The following is a 14,272-nucleotide window of genomic DNA, read 5'->3' as shown; positions in this document are numbered from 1 at the left end:
TTATTTGTGGCCTTAAATACAAAAAAAATCCTTCTATTCTAGCGATTTCTTAGATTTTAAAAATAAATAAATGTGAAAAGGAATTGTGGTTCGTATGCAATACTCAAAAACAGAAATATCCACTAACATTTTACTCAAGTAAATGACTGATGACTTCCTAGTTTTGGACATTTCAAAATACATAATAGACCAAGTGCACCACTTAACGGGCCGACCGCGACCCATAGAATCCATCGTATGCATTTGCAACAGATCCGTTGACGTTGATTTAAGAAAAGGATTGGGGTGACCAAATGGATGTGGTGCGTTGTTTTGACAGCTTAATTCATATTAAAAGGTCTGTTCAATTTCTGGAAATCAGTGTGTACTGAGAAATTATTATTATTATATAGAACTTTCAAAACAGTTTACAAAGTTTAAAAATAATGAGCAGGCTCATTTTTGTGCTTCGTTTTAAATTTTCAGTTATCGACTTTTGTTGTTTATCTCCTTTTTGTTAAATTATGTTAAAATTAAACTCAGCAAATGAAATCTTGTTATTTGCAAAAATGGAAAAGACTTTGAGACAAACAAATAAAACATAGATTAAATATATCATTTATAAGGAGGAAGTTACTTTAAACTTGGATTTTTTCATATATGTAAACTTTAAAATTTGTTGAATGCATAACTAAAACACCTTGAACTGGTCGCACTCGCAACATTACGAGATACAACGTTACTAGTAAGCAAACTTCATCAGAACGAGTTCAGAGCACAGCAATGCACCATGTTATTGAACATGCCTATTATTGACAATTGATGTCAAAGGACCTGCTGGAGTGAAAAGTTTAAAGTTCGTTAACTTTTTGCATAAAATGACTGGTTCAATCTCGTGTTAGATAGAGTATCTTGAATAGGTGGATATTTAGACACCTTGTTGAACGAGTTGGATAACTGTATTGAAATAGATGTCAAAAAATAAAAACAACTTTCAGCTTTTCACAAAAAGCAGAGAAACATTTAAGCTTCGAAGGCAAAATTGTTGTAAGATAGATACAAATAGATCATAGTTAACTTCTAAAATTCGGAGGTAAATAGCTTCTTCATCGTCTATTATGTACAAAACATCCTCAAATACTACTTTAACTAACATTTTGTGTTGAATCAGCTATTCTGTCAGATACCTACATGTCTCAGAAATTATTGGATACCTTTGGATTCCTTTTTTGATATCTCAGCTGTTTTTGATCAACTGTTATTTTACACGTAAAACACTAACAAAAAGGTATCCGGATACCCTATCTGTCTGAGATTGAACGCAGCCAATGCGTTGTTTATCAGCCTCTTCTTATAAGAACGTGAGTATTTAATCAAGCTGTCAGTTGAATACGTTTTTGCAACGAATGCTACGGATTCTATGCGTCAGCTTCTTTAATTTAGAATATATGACATTTTAAATTATTAGAACTGTTCCCCAGTTTTAGGTTAGTTTGTTCTGTACTTTTTTTGTTCAAGAAGTGTCACAGTTTAGACGTGTTCATTATAATCCACTCCTGAGAATTACATATTCATATATGGGAAAAACTTTCTACGTTTTTGAGTCTGGATTAATTTTGCTGTTGAGTTAATGAAAATATAAATGTCAGTTTCCTAATACTGACGTCTCATATAATAAGAAGCAACAACAGGACATGTTGAAGGACTCCATCACATTAATTGTTAATTAATAATAAATTAATTACTATGTGTGTGTTTCGAAAGCTTAACTGATGTCAAAGCACTAAATAAATAAATCTTAAGAATCTTTATTTAATATATTTACATATATTTGTTTAATAAATCAGTCATCCTTGGCTATTTGTGTGGAGTTGACGTTTATTTATTCAAAATTAGAATATAATATTTTCCATACTGACTTTAACAAAATAAAATTCCAATGAGGAGGAGTATTTATACCATACATGCTTTACATATAAGAAAAAAGTTTTTCTCTTGAAAATATTTACTTCATGTTTATGCACATTAGTTTAAATGTCAATTATAATAATCCTTGCATGTCCTGTCTTTTCAAATTAGATGTCAACAAACAACAAGTGGAAAGTTCTTGTTGTTTATGCTGTGATGTAGAGGTGTGAAATATGTATAAACAATTGGTTTTACCTTGAATTAGACACAACATCACACATGACGTGTGTTATGCGTAGGTTTTTTTAACTTCTTATAGGGGTTGGTGGAAGTTTTATACACACACACATATCTACATATGTATATGAATTATTCAACCCTTAATGTCAATAGCTTAACATTAGATTGTTTAACATATTCAATATTAATTAAATGGGACATTTATTCAAGTACATGAACATGAAAAAAGATAACTATGGAATAAACATGGAAGAGTTGTTTTAATATTAATTTAAGATTTTTTTTCTATATGAGAAATAAATCAAACCAAATAAAATTTGTATTAAAAATAGGAAAAGTCGAAATATGAATACAGATTTTTTATTAAAGTTTTGTTTTCAATTAAAAAGAAGAACTAGGTTGGAGATTAAATGTCACTTAATCGATTTTGAAAGTTATATCGTAGCAGATTTTAAGTTTCTTGTTATATAATTTTTTTGGTTTAAGGAATAAATAATAAGGCATGACAAAAATGTCGTCCGAGTAACATTTGTATTTAATTTTATATTCAATTTAAAATCAATTTTAAATCATACAATTTTTAGTTTTTTATTCAAACAATAGCAAATAGACTTGTAGCAAAATTTACTTTTAATTCAAACAAACAATAAACAGGAAAGTAGTTGTGACTTTTAGTTAGTCGAAACAAAATTACTTTAATTACTTTTACTGGAATAAGAAAATTGCTTACTTTAATTTTATTTACAAAATTTAAAGATAAAAAACGACTTTTAGTAGACAGAAAAATACAAAAAAAGACAGTTTAAAAATTTTCATCTATGATTCTTCTTCTATAGATCAACGCCTCGGTGGTATATTTTTGGATCAGCAACCAATCTTCTCCTTTTAGGTAACTTACTATTTCATTGTCGATTAGATACCTTTTTAGAAGAAAGAGTCTCCTTAGCTCCTTCAATATTGGACATACACCGATGAAGTGGATAGTGTTTTCGTTCACTCCCATATTGCATAAAGAGCAAATATTAACCAAATGGTTTCTGTGTGTTATACAATTTGGGTTAAAAAATAGTTCCAATAGTTTTTCTTGAAAAATCGAGCCTAAAGTAATTATGTCCATTTAGATTATAGTTAAGTTTCGATTAAATGTCCCTTTCCGTAGATGTTCTCGTCTTTTCTATGAATGTGTTCCTTTTATTTTCGTCGATTGATTGGATAACCTCGTACAGTGGAGAAAGAGGAGTGCAATGTTATCAAAATGCCTCGGAGAATATTGAAATACCGTTTTTTTCAATCTCCTTGTAGATGAATTCCAAAAAAAAATCACTCTTGTTTTTTAAAAAATCCTGCTAATACTAGTTTTTAAAAACATTTCACATTAAGGACCTAAAAATGTTCAACTTTATATATAATTCAGTCACTAGTCATCTAATTTTAAATTTTCTTACTAAACTGCTTTTTAAAAAAATTAGTTGTTTCATTTTCAAAAATCGGACAAAAAACATTTCGAGCATTAAAAAAGGAAATGTAGATATCCTGGAAATAACAATATTCATATTATTTGATAACTTCCGAGAGATTTCTTTTTCCACAAAATAATTTGAGGACAACTCTGAAACAGTATTTGACAATCATCCACAATTTGACATATTAACGACGTTTCTATTGTACATGAATTGACTACAAGCGTCCAAATTTATGTTTTTCTTTGAGATGGGTTTTGGATGAACCAATGCTTTTTCTATAATTAATTATAAAATACTAGCAGCCCGTCCTAACTTCTCACGGGTAGACATAAAATGGTACAGATATTTAAGTTATAACCATGCTAATTAAAACGACCATGAATCAGTAAATTAGAAAAAAATTGTATACCTATCTTAAAGCCTCCCTGTACACTAAGTTGGATGTGGTATTTGTAGGTAGCAACAAAACGTATTGATTTTCAGGAGATCCTACTCGAGAAAGTGCCACATACAATTGCCCGTGGGAAAAGTACTCTTTCATTAAGTCGATACCAACTAAGGAAAAAGTTAGTCCCTGAGAAACATTATTTGAACGGCCGGTACATAAGTACATCTGAGCAGTGTGGAGGATATAAGACTTGTAGTACTGGTAATAAATATAGCCTATGTTACTCAGTGATAATGTAGCTTACTTATGAAAAAAGAATTATTAAAATCGGTCCAGTACTTTTTGAGTTTATTCGTTACATAAAAAAATACAAATCATTCCTCTTTATAATATTAGTTTAGAATTACTTATTTGTAATAAAACTCAAAACTTTTTTTGTGGCGCTCTTATCAAGTTTTGAAATGTGCCCTTTATCATGAACATCGGATTGAGTATCGCCAAGTTTTAAATTTTCTCCACTCTAACCATACTTTTTTATGGAACAGTAACTTTAAGATTTTTCCAATATTCATGTTGAAGGACTCATTTTGAAGGTTATTAAGACCACTATGAAAAAGATTACAAGAAAATGAAATGTATTTAAGGCACTGACAAAATTTGTCATCTTGACATAATTGACTAGTTTTCCCGAAATATTAGGTTTTAAAGCAACGTAAGAACATATGTTCTAGTCATAGTTTTGTAATTCTAGTTCATTCCCAATATTTAGTACATTTTTACTGATTAATATTATCTACGTCAGTGGAAACCTAATGAGTTATCGTTTTACACACAGAAGAAATCGTAACAAAAACAATTTGTGCGTCTTTCATTGTAAAAATAGTATTTATTTCAAACGGCAGAATGAATAATCTTAAGTGATTTAGCATCCATAAGATGAATAAATAATCAGTAAACATTCCAATATAATTCCGTGCAGTTCGATTTTTATGCACTTTTTAAACTAACGTTCTACACTTTAATTTCCTTACTTTTTAACACAACAAATTGAATACAAAAACAAGTGAGCAAGTGTATTATAAATTATATTTCTCAAAACTATTGTGAACTGATCATGCATGTTTTTCACGTGCAATATTGCTGTTTATGTTGTTCTTTTGATAAACATTTTGATAAAGATTATAATTCGATGAAGAGTCAACACTATATGGGGTATCACTACTTGAGAAAACTATTGAATCTAATATTCAATATTTATTTACATTCAATTAAAAGTTATTTTTAATAAAAACGATAACAACAATTATTTACTATGTATTGTTAATGCTCCAATATTGATCTTCGAAACGAAATCATTGTTGAACTTCTTTAGTGTTTTTAGGCTTGAAACCCGAATGTAAGTGTGATAACAATGGAAAACACCCTGTTTCATGGTTTTGGTTGATTCTTAGTTTTTAAATCAGTGTTGAAATTGAAAAGCAATACAAATCTCAAGAACAATGAAAACAAAGAGAATGAATTCCACGTTTTCCAACCTTTTTGCTATAAAATACAATTTTATTATAGCAACAACTTGATATTCATTCATAGCAAATTTATGGCAAAACAAAACTTTCATCTTCTGCTGATCTACACTAACAATATTCATTATCTTCAGAAATGTGTACAACGATTCTTACAGTGACCGTTTTAGCGACCGTTCCGAGTTCATTGTCGGATTCAGATGACTTTAAGTGGGAAGCTCTTCTGGATTCTTATCAGTGTACTCGTCGTTTATTAAAAAAAAAAAACATTCAAGTTGTTATCATTTTTTCATTAGAATATTGTATGTTTGCTATTTCAAGTCAAGTACCTACTTACAATACTATCACTTCATTATAAAATAGTTTCATGTAGGTCTGAGTTAAGATTTGCGAGCCATCCAAATATACAATACGGAAAAACGAACACCATTTATATAGGTTAGTCGAATTAGTTGCGAAGCGAACAGTTTTCATTTGCAGTGCAGTCTCGTTTGACTAAATATCGTGGGTCGTGCTTAGCTTAATCGCCTTTGAGTGATTAGATTTTTATTGTATCTATAATCGATATCTATAAAATTGTGTTCTGTTTTTCTTACACTATAATATTTTTCACAGTGACTGAGTGCATCCGATTTGCTGTTGTTGCTATTTTATTGTCCTTGACAGTGATTGTAAATTGTTCAGAGGAAGAATCAACTGGAGATATGTCGAAACGAGTTGTTCCAACTATTAATAAGGCCGAGGAATTCGAGCAAAAGCTTCCGGGGTAAGTTGTCAAAGCATGATTCTATCTATTGATTTTTTTTTGTTTGATATCAGTAATAGACATAGGTAATAAATGTTAAATGTAGGTATAAAGTTAATCGATATGAGTTTATGAACTTCTAATCTAAGTGCTTGCTTATTGTATTATTGTTGTTATAGGACTTATCTTGATTATGCAATTGAAGTAAAGGTTATAAAAATATAATACGATAAGAGAGTTCATTATCATTGCTGTTAGACTTTACTAAATAATAAAAAAGGAAAACTTCCTATTCGAAAGTATCGGAGTTAAAAAGACCAGATGATAGATTGTAAAGTTTCTTTAAAGGTTTTATGTTTTCATTGTAAACGAATAGAAATTATTGTTAGCATTTCAAGTCCAAAAAGTTAGAGCAATTTTCTTTCGATGTTAAAAGTAAAATCCAAATTTTTTTATTCATATTCATTTGTCAGTTTTGTCTCATGTGTGTTAAATTTGTTTGACCTTGTATTTGAAATTCTGCTTAAACAACCTTAATACAAATACCATTTTGTGTTATCAAGATAATTCATCTATTTTTTGGAAAGGGTAGAAATAATAACTACGAGTACTTTTGTATATTGTTTTCACCTATAAACGAAATATACAGTCGTTTGAAAATATATCTCTTTTTCATATCTTCCAATTAAGAACTTTCATACTTTTTGTATTACAGAAGTCAAACATTTATGGCTCTAATGTAATATTTTTCCTATTTGTTTTGCATTGTATTTTTGAAAGAAAGACAGTTGACTCTTAGAGTTCATTAAATATAAAATTGTTTTGTTATGGGATAATAATTTTATGACACAAATAGATATTAATGTACCTCCTTCGTCGAACATGTATTATTTTATGCTTTTTTCTTGTCAGTTAAAGTACAATAAATAGAGAAAGGATATTGTATCTCAATGATGAATCGTTGTAAATAACAAGTTGGTATTTTATAATGCCTTAATTTCATACTCAAAATTGCAGTTTTATCAAAAATATAAAATTTTAGTCTAAACGTTAGAAATATGTAGTCCAAACCTGCCTTTACTGTACTGACAGCTGACAAGTTTGCAGAACTTATACGGAAAAATTGTCAGCTTGTATTTCTATGCTCTGTAGATTGAGAACCGTATTTTACAAAATAGAAAATATCAAGACTAAAAATAAAGGAAATTTAGAGCTTCAGTTCAAATACTTTTTTCGATTTATGTAAATGAAGAGAAAAAAATATATCATAAATATTCAAAATGTTAGAAGTAAGTAAAAACGTTGCATGTGTGGTACTTCTTTCCTAAGATTGAAAATACAGGATTTATGGGGAAAACGAAAAATTTCCATCTAGAGTCTAGAAAATCTTTTTCGGTAGTATTTTTGAAGTAGTTAATTAATTTTTGCCTAGTTTTTTCATTTGCTACTTCCATCAAAGTTTTTGAGGAATTTATATGTTTCCCCTTTGATAAAAAGAGTTAGATACTAAATTAGCCTAAATTTTTATTATTTTGATTCCTCTAAGTTTCAATGATTTTTTCAATTGTTCACAAAAAAAAGAATCATCAAATTTGTAATTTAAAGATTCTACCAAACAGCTGTGATTTATTTAAAAATTTGTTTGTAAATAAATTCCTAAAAATAGTATTTAAAATTTCATAACTACATCTCAGGGACAAATTTTCTGTTGACATGTGAATACATAAATCGAGTTTTGACTTTTTTCTATACAAAATTAAAGAATTTTGTTCTTTTTTTAGGGTTCAATACAAAATTTAGGGACACATTATTTGTATTTTTATTTCATAAGTCCTTTAATGGTTTATTGGAGGTTTAGCAAATTATGTTTGCTTTACAAACGGTACTGTTTGTCTAAATCTTGTCTATAGGTAAGGTTCTAATGTTATAAAGCTGACGGTCCTTATCTTATGAACTATTGGTCTGCTTTCAGTGTTCATTTGTTGGAAAAAGCTTTAAGTTATTGAACATAACGCTAAGAGTATTATCAGCTAAGCAACAATAATTCATATTTTTTAATCTGGAATTGATTTCCCTTTTCACAGTACAGTGTTAGCTTGTCTCTGATATAATTCGGGACCTTAACTTGTTAAGTGTTTGGTTTGTAGAAAACAAATTGAATATGAAAAAAAAAACTTTTTTAAATTGAACTGTAATTTTTTGGTTATTTCCACAACTTTCCAACAAAATTAATGAATCCGTATTATGGTAATCAATTATCAATATTTTTGATGAATAGTGAATTAAAAGATCTATTGTGAATAGCTTTATTGATGAACTTGGTATTACGGCTATTAAATAATTGATACCCATCAAATATTCTATAAAAATAGTAATAGTATAAATAGTAAAGAATTGTAATTTAAATACGATTTATCAAAATGTTTTTTTGTAGTTTTTATTGAATATACAAATTGAAGAAGGAAATACCTTCACTAGAATTGTTGTTTGAAGGCAATTGCACTGAGTAACGAAGGTTTATCGTGCAAGCTAAAATAAACAGTATTACGAGATGCTTTAAACCCACTGGACAAATTATGAATTCATGAATTAAAATAAGCAAATTAGACTAGGTTCTGGAGGCCCCAACCTATTCAGTTCCAGAGCGATTTCTTCCTATTTTTTGGTTAAGACTGGCTTAGCATAAATGCGTTTTACAACCTCAGGATTTTCCTCCATTAGTTCCACAAGCCTTTCTATTTGTTTTTTGTTGCTAACTATTCTACTCCCAAATAAACACACTATTATTAAGAAAAAAGAGACATTTATTACATTTACGTTATTCAGCCGAAATTATTTGTAGACCAAAACACAAGACCTCAACACAAATGACAAACGTCAAACACCAAACAAAACCTATTCACGATCGTATATTGATTAGTATTCACAATGGGTGAAAAATTATCATTTAATACTCATAATACCAAATTATCAATAAATTGATAGAAGTTATCAGTTATCAAATAATTGATAGTTGGTAGCCATAATGGGGCTGTAAGATATTTTTAAAATTGAGTTTACTCATAGATTTTCCAACAGAGTAACCAACCATACCAACGATTTAAGACAATATTTAAGATGTTCTCTGAGAGATTTAATTTTTAATGCAATCAAATTGGTCTTCTCATTTTTTGGTTAAAATATATTAGGGACCTTTCATTCAATATTGCAGTATGAAATTTCTGATTTCCCACCGTAGTGGATTTGATTATTCTTTAAGTATGGCATTTGTATTGCTATATAAAGTTTTTAACGTTTTCTTCAAAATATCAGGAAATCATACATTATACGTGCGCCAATTCTTTGAACAGAGCTTCCTAACCCGAATTTCAAACAATACTATTTAAATTTGTATATCCTTTTTTTTAGATTCTTAGAGGCCAGTTATAGCTATCATTGAAATCGATCCGCAAACATTTTTAAATCGATACTTCCCTTTGATTAGAAATGAAAATTATCTAGTGATCGATTGGAAATCACACAATCACACACACGCATTTATTTTTCTAGAAAATGTATTTTTCTATTTTCCGGACGGAAATTCATTTTCCTGAACAGCTGATACTTTTATGTTTAAAAGTGAGACGAATCGTTTCACTGATTTGTGTTCCAATTTCACACAATTCCAATAACAGATTTCTGTCAGTAAAAATTTGTCGGTGGATTTTAATCAGGAAATTATTTGCAATGGAAGAAATTTTTGATGACCTGTCAAAAAAATTCCAACGTTAGTTTTCAATGATGAGAACCAATGATAGCTTTAACTGGCACCTTATATTTTCATCTGGATCAATAACACTCTTGGTTCTTCGTTATTATAGCAAAAGTATTTAATTGTTGGTGAATACTTTTACCTGACGTTAGTTTGAAATATGTCAACCAACTTATATTTCATATTTAATCTTTTTTTAACTTTAATTAAAAATCTTTTTAATTGGGCATCCCACCCATCTTGAATAATTTATTTGGATCTTAAAAAATAAAATATTTATCTAACTTAAAAAAAAGAGCATTTTGAAAAAACATTGTATTGTATGTTTTTGAATCCAATACTGGTCTTTACGCAGGTTAATAATACATATTTGTTTAAGAATATATTAATGCAGGAAAAGATGTAATGAAATCCTATTAACCTTTTGATGAAAGTGAACTTATATTTAATAAAAATGTTTTCATTTCTAGGTATAATATTATTTTACGACTCATAAATTTAGCTTGCATCACTTACAAAATTATATTGCAATATTATTTTGCGATCAATAAATGTTCCCAGTAAAATAAGATGAATATGTTTAACCCAAAATATAATTCTAATACAAAATTACATTAAAAAGTAAGAATAAATAATACACTAAAAAAAACCATTTACCTCACATTTGCGATTTTCTTTCAGTAATTCTATTGGCAAGCATTGTTCGCCTTTAAAAACGTCAGTAATTTACATACTAACGTCATTATTTGAAAATAACAAACAATTTAATTTTTGTACTCGCCAAATAATTATAATATAAAAAAGTATTTGTGTAAAAATAAGATTTGCCCATTTTTTAATTCATATAAATATTTTTAGTTGGCAATCTTTCACATCCTAAAATAAACTATAAATATAAATCGCCTATTAAAATACATTGTTTCAAAAAATTAAAAAATGGTTTAATTGCATAAATAATAAATCACTATGTTAATGTTCTGAATCCAATCAACGTGAAATTATTTTCGTAGTAGAATTTTTTAAGTAGGCTCATACTTAATGGTATTTTTTTTTATTTTTATTTTTTCTCATTTTGGTTTTCAAGAAAATCATGATTTATGGTTGCGATAAAAGAATGTATACTAAGTGATTTAAAGAAATATTTTATTTACTTCAAAAATTACCTCAATTTATGTTTAAGTTTATTGCGTTAGATTTATTTTGAATATTAATTACAAAGCTATTTAAATAAATTCGTATAGATAATAGCTTGAGTGAATGACCAGTACATATATGCACCTGGGTATTCCAAAAATCTAAAAATAAATAATTCTTTTTGGAAATTATCTATTTTAAGTGATGAACATCATCAATATAAATTTTCCATTGCAGTTTTTTGAATTCCAATAAAACTCTGTGTGTCTTGCTGGACTACGATGGAACTTTGGCAGCACTCTGCGATAATCCCAATAACACTGTTATGGATCCAGAACTGGAGAAGAATCTTCATTGTCTAGCTAAAAACCCTAAAGTGTTCATGGCAGTTATTTCAGGAAGAGGCTTGAAAGATGTCGAGGGAAAGGTTGGCATCAAAAACATCACATACGCCGGCAACCACGGTATTGAAATTCAAAGTCCTGATGGATCGAGACAAGATTATCAATTGCCTGCCAATGTTCAAAAATCATACAAGAGTCTTGTTGATGAGCTCAACAAAAAGGTTTGACTCTTATGATGGAGATTTTTTGAATTAAATTAATTATATTGTTTTTCATTTTAAGCTTAACAAAAATGGAGCTTGGGTTGAGGATAAGAAGGTATCACTCACTTATCACTACAGAGACACTGCATCCGAACTTGTGGAGCAACAAAAGCAAGAAGCCATAGAAATCATTAAGAGACATGGTTTCTCAGCAAATCAGGCTCATGCAGCTATCGAAGCTAAGCCTCCAGTAAACTGGAACAAAGGTATGTCAATCCCAATTCAATCAAAATCTCCTTAAATTTCAAATTGATTTTCAACTTTCAGGAGAAGCTGCGTTATTGATTCTCAAAAATAACTTTGGAAATGATTGGCAGTCGAAAACTAGTGTTGTATTTGCTGGTGATGATACCACTGACGAAGATGCCATGAGAGTAAGTCGAAACTTAATTAATTCATTCAAAATACTTTAATGTTGTCAACTTTTTGTTCTTATAGTCCCTCCAAGGAATTGGTAAATCATTCCGTGTAGCCACAGATCCCAAAATTGAAACATATGCAGATTTCCGACTGCCCAGACAGGAACTCGTACATGACCTGATAAGATGGCTTTGCAACCATTCCTGTCAATCCTAGAAACCTGCACATTCCCTTTAAGCTTCATAACGCCTCGTTAATTTATCTAACTTCCTTTTTGTCAAGAAAATGTGTGTCTGTTTGATTTTGTTTTTTTAATGATTTTATGAATTAATAAAAATGTACTTAGGCAATTTGATTGAGTTTTGCTGCCAAAAACACGCAAGACCTGAATTATTTATTTTCAGGGAGATACTTATGGTATATATAAATATGTATAAAATGTTACACACGGTGTAAGGTAGATTTTGGCAAATGTTTCGTTCACATTCAATTACGCTGGCAAATGCATTTAGCAAGTGATTTGTCAAGCCATCGAAATGATGGCTGATGGTGCACTACGTAGCAACGTTTACAACATTAATTAGTTATTTATGTGGCTATGTTTGTCATCAAGATTATATTCTAATTGATTTGTGAATATGCCTTGGAGATGCAATTTTATAATTGATTCAAAATATAAACATTTTATTTTAGACTTGACATTTTTTTCTCGCAAATGTTCTGAAAAATTAAATATTGTACAAGGGACAACAGCTTATCGGATTATATAGTCTTACTTTTTGATTTTGGAAAATGTGTTTAACATGCACTTAAAATATAACAACAAAAACTATAATCACCCCTTTTAATCGTGTGCTCGGATTGTTATTAATTCATATCATATTCCTACTATCAACGCGTGTTTTTAAAACAAGGAAACACGATGCTGGCAACAAATTGGAAAATAATAAAAGTTCTTAGTTTAATGCACTTACACTTGTGCATGCAAACTTCATAGATTTGGGAGACATCTAGAGATTTAATTATAGTTTCATAAAATGATGGCGATCTCAGCGCCCTATAATGTCAAATAGTAATTTGTTGCATCCATAAGCAAAATAGCGTAAGTTTTTAAAAGAAGGGCTTGACTTTTACTTGTAAGTAAGTATGTAATTAATAATTTACTACCTACTTAAAAATTGCTTTATTTAACAATAAATACTACTTTGTTTTTATTAAAACAGTGCATCGAACACGTCTTACTAGTGACAGTTAGCATGAAAAATTAAAACAAACAAACCTCTGTATGGAAACGGAAAATTCAATTTGAAATGTCAGACATTTTGAAGTCATACAAATTTTACACATTACTAAAACCATTTAGTAGCCAATTTATGATCACAATAATGTCGAAAAAGTCGAATTGCTTTAAGTATGAAATAAAATAAAATTCAAATTTGTTTGATATTCTATTAAACCTGCAACATTCTCAAAATATGTCAACATTTGAAACGCGAAAATGTTCAAAAACATCAAAGTAACAAAATATACATAACAAAATTGTCAACTTTTAATAAGAAAAAGCTTTAAACTGAAATAAGAAAAGTGAATAAAACTTTATTAACAAAAAAAAAAAAAGAAGAAAAAAATCATTGTAATATGTTTTGACATAATTTTTATGAGATACAAAAATGATGGCGTGGTGCCAAAAATTTTCGAATTTAAACATAACAAAGTTTCAATTTTTATTACGAGACTTACTAATGAAAAATGCACTAGTTCAAACTGTGATTAAAATTCTATAAATCACTAATTTTTGCAGTAAAATTTTCTAGTGAAAAATCATCATTGACAATTTTCGTTGCATGTGCAGTAATTTAAAATTTTGTTTACGACTTTGCATAGCAATAAACGAATGTTTTTGAATTTTTATTTTTGTATTTTACTATGAGCTAATTTGAGAAATTAAAAAATGTGATATTTTAATAATGTTTTGTTTCTGTTCGAATTGAGAGATAACAAAAAAGAATATTTAATTTAATTTTATGAGAATATATCGCAAATAATTTTCAATTTTCATCAAAAAGTTTGATATGTATCCACATAAGTTAAGTATTATTTATTTGATCCTCCTCCTTTGTGTGTTGAAAAATATTAAATATATTCTTTTAAATAAATATAAGAAAGAAATAGTA

The 14,272-nt window shown here is 28.8% G+C and overlaps 1 protein-coding gene across 3 annotated transcripts; it reads left to right on the top strand.

Moving 5' to 3' along the window:
* Positions 1 to 4,890: 4,890 nt before the first annotated feature.
* On the top strand, positions 4,891 to 12,448 carry LOC129952489 (uncharacterized). Of its 3 annotated transcripts, none has more exons than XM_056065080.1 (6): positions 4,891 to 5,041; positions 6,117 to 6,267; positions 11,369 to 11,696; positions 11,758 to 11,944; positions 12,006 to 12,112; positions 12,177 to 12,448. In XM_056065080.1, coding segments are annotated over exons 1-6 (912 nt in total). In that variant the 5' UTR covers positions 4,891 to 5,040; the 3' UTR covers positions 12,315 to 12,448. The 3 variants fall into 3 exon arrangements, with proteins under 3 accessions (XP_055921055.1, XP_055921057.1, XP_055921056.1); XM_056065082.1 differs by lacking the exon at positions 4,891 to 5,041 and adding an exon at positions 5,740 to 5,939; XM_056065081.1 differs by lacking the exon at positions 4,891 to 5,041 and adding an exon at positions 5,895 to 6,052.
* The last annotated feature ends 1,824 nt before the right edge of the window (positions 12,449 to 14,272 follow it).

The sequence above is a fragment of the Eupeodes corollae genome, chromosome 3 (genome assembly GCF_945859685.1).
Source record: "Eupeodes corollae chromosome 3, idEupCoro1.1, whole genome shotgun sequence".
Lineage (NCBI taxonomy): Eukaryota > Metazoa > Arthropoda > Insecta > Diptera > Syrphidae > Eupeodes > Eupeodes corollae.
This window is presented reverse-complemented; position numbering and strand designations above follow the sequence as displayed.

What these genes read in the sequence shown, in the direction of transcription:
- LOC129952489 (XM_056065080.1), top strand. An exon ending in TTGATGAGCTCAACAAAAAG is followed by an intron (nt 11,697 to 11,757) that starts GTTTGACTCTTA and finishes TTTCATTTTAAG; the next exon opens with CTTAACAAAAATGGAGCTTG. An exon ending in CTGACGAAGATGCCATGAGA is followed by an intron (nt 12,113 to 12,176) that starts GTAAGTCGAAAC and finishes TTGTTCTTATAG; the next exon opens with TCCCTCCAAGGAATTGGTAA.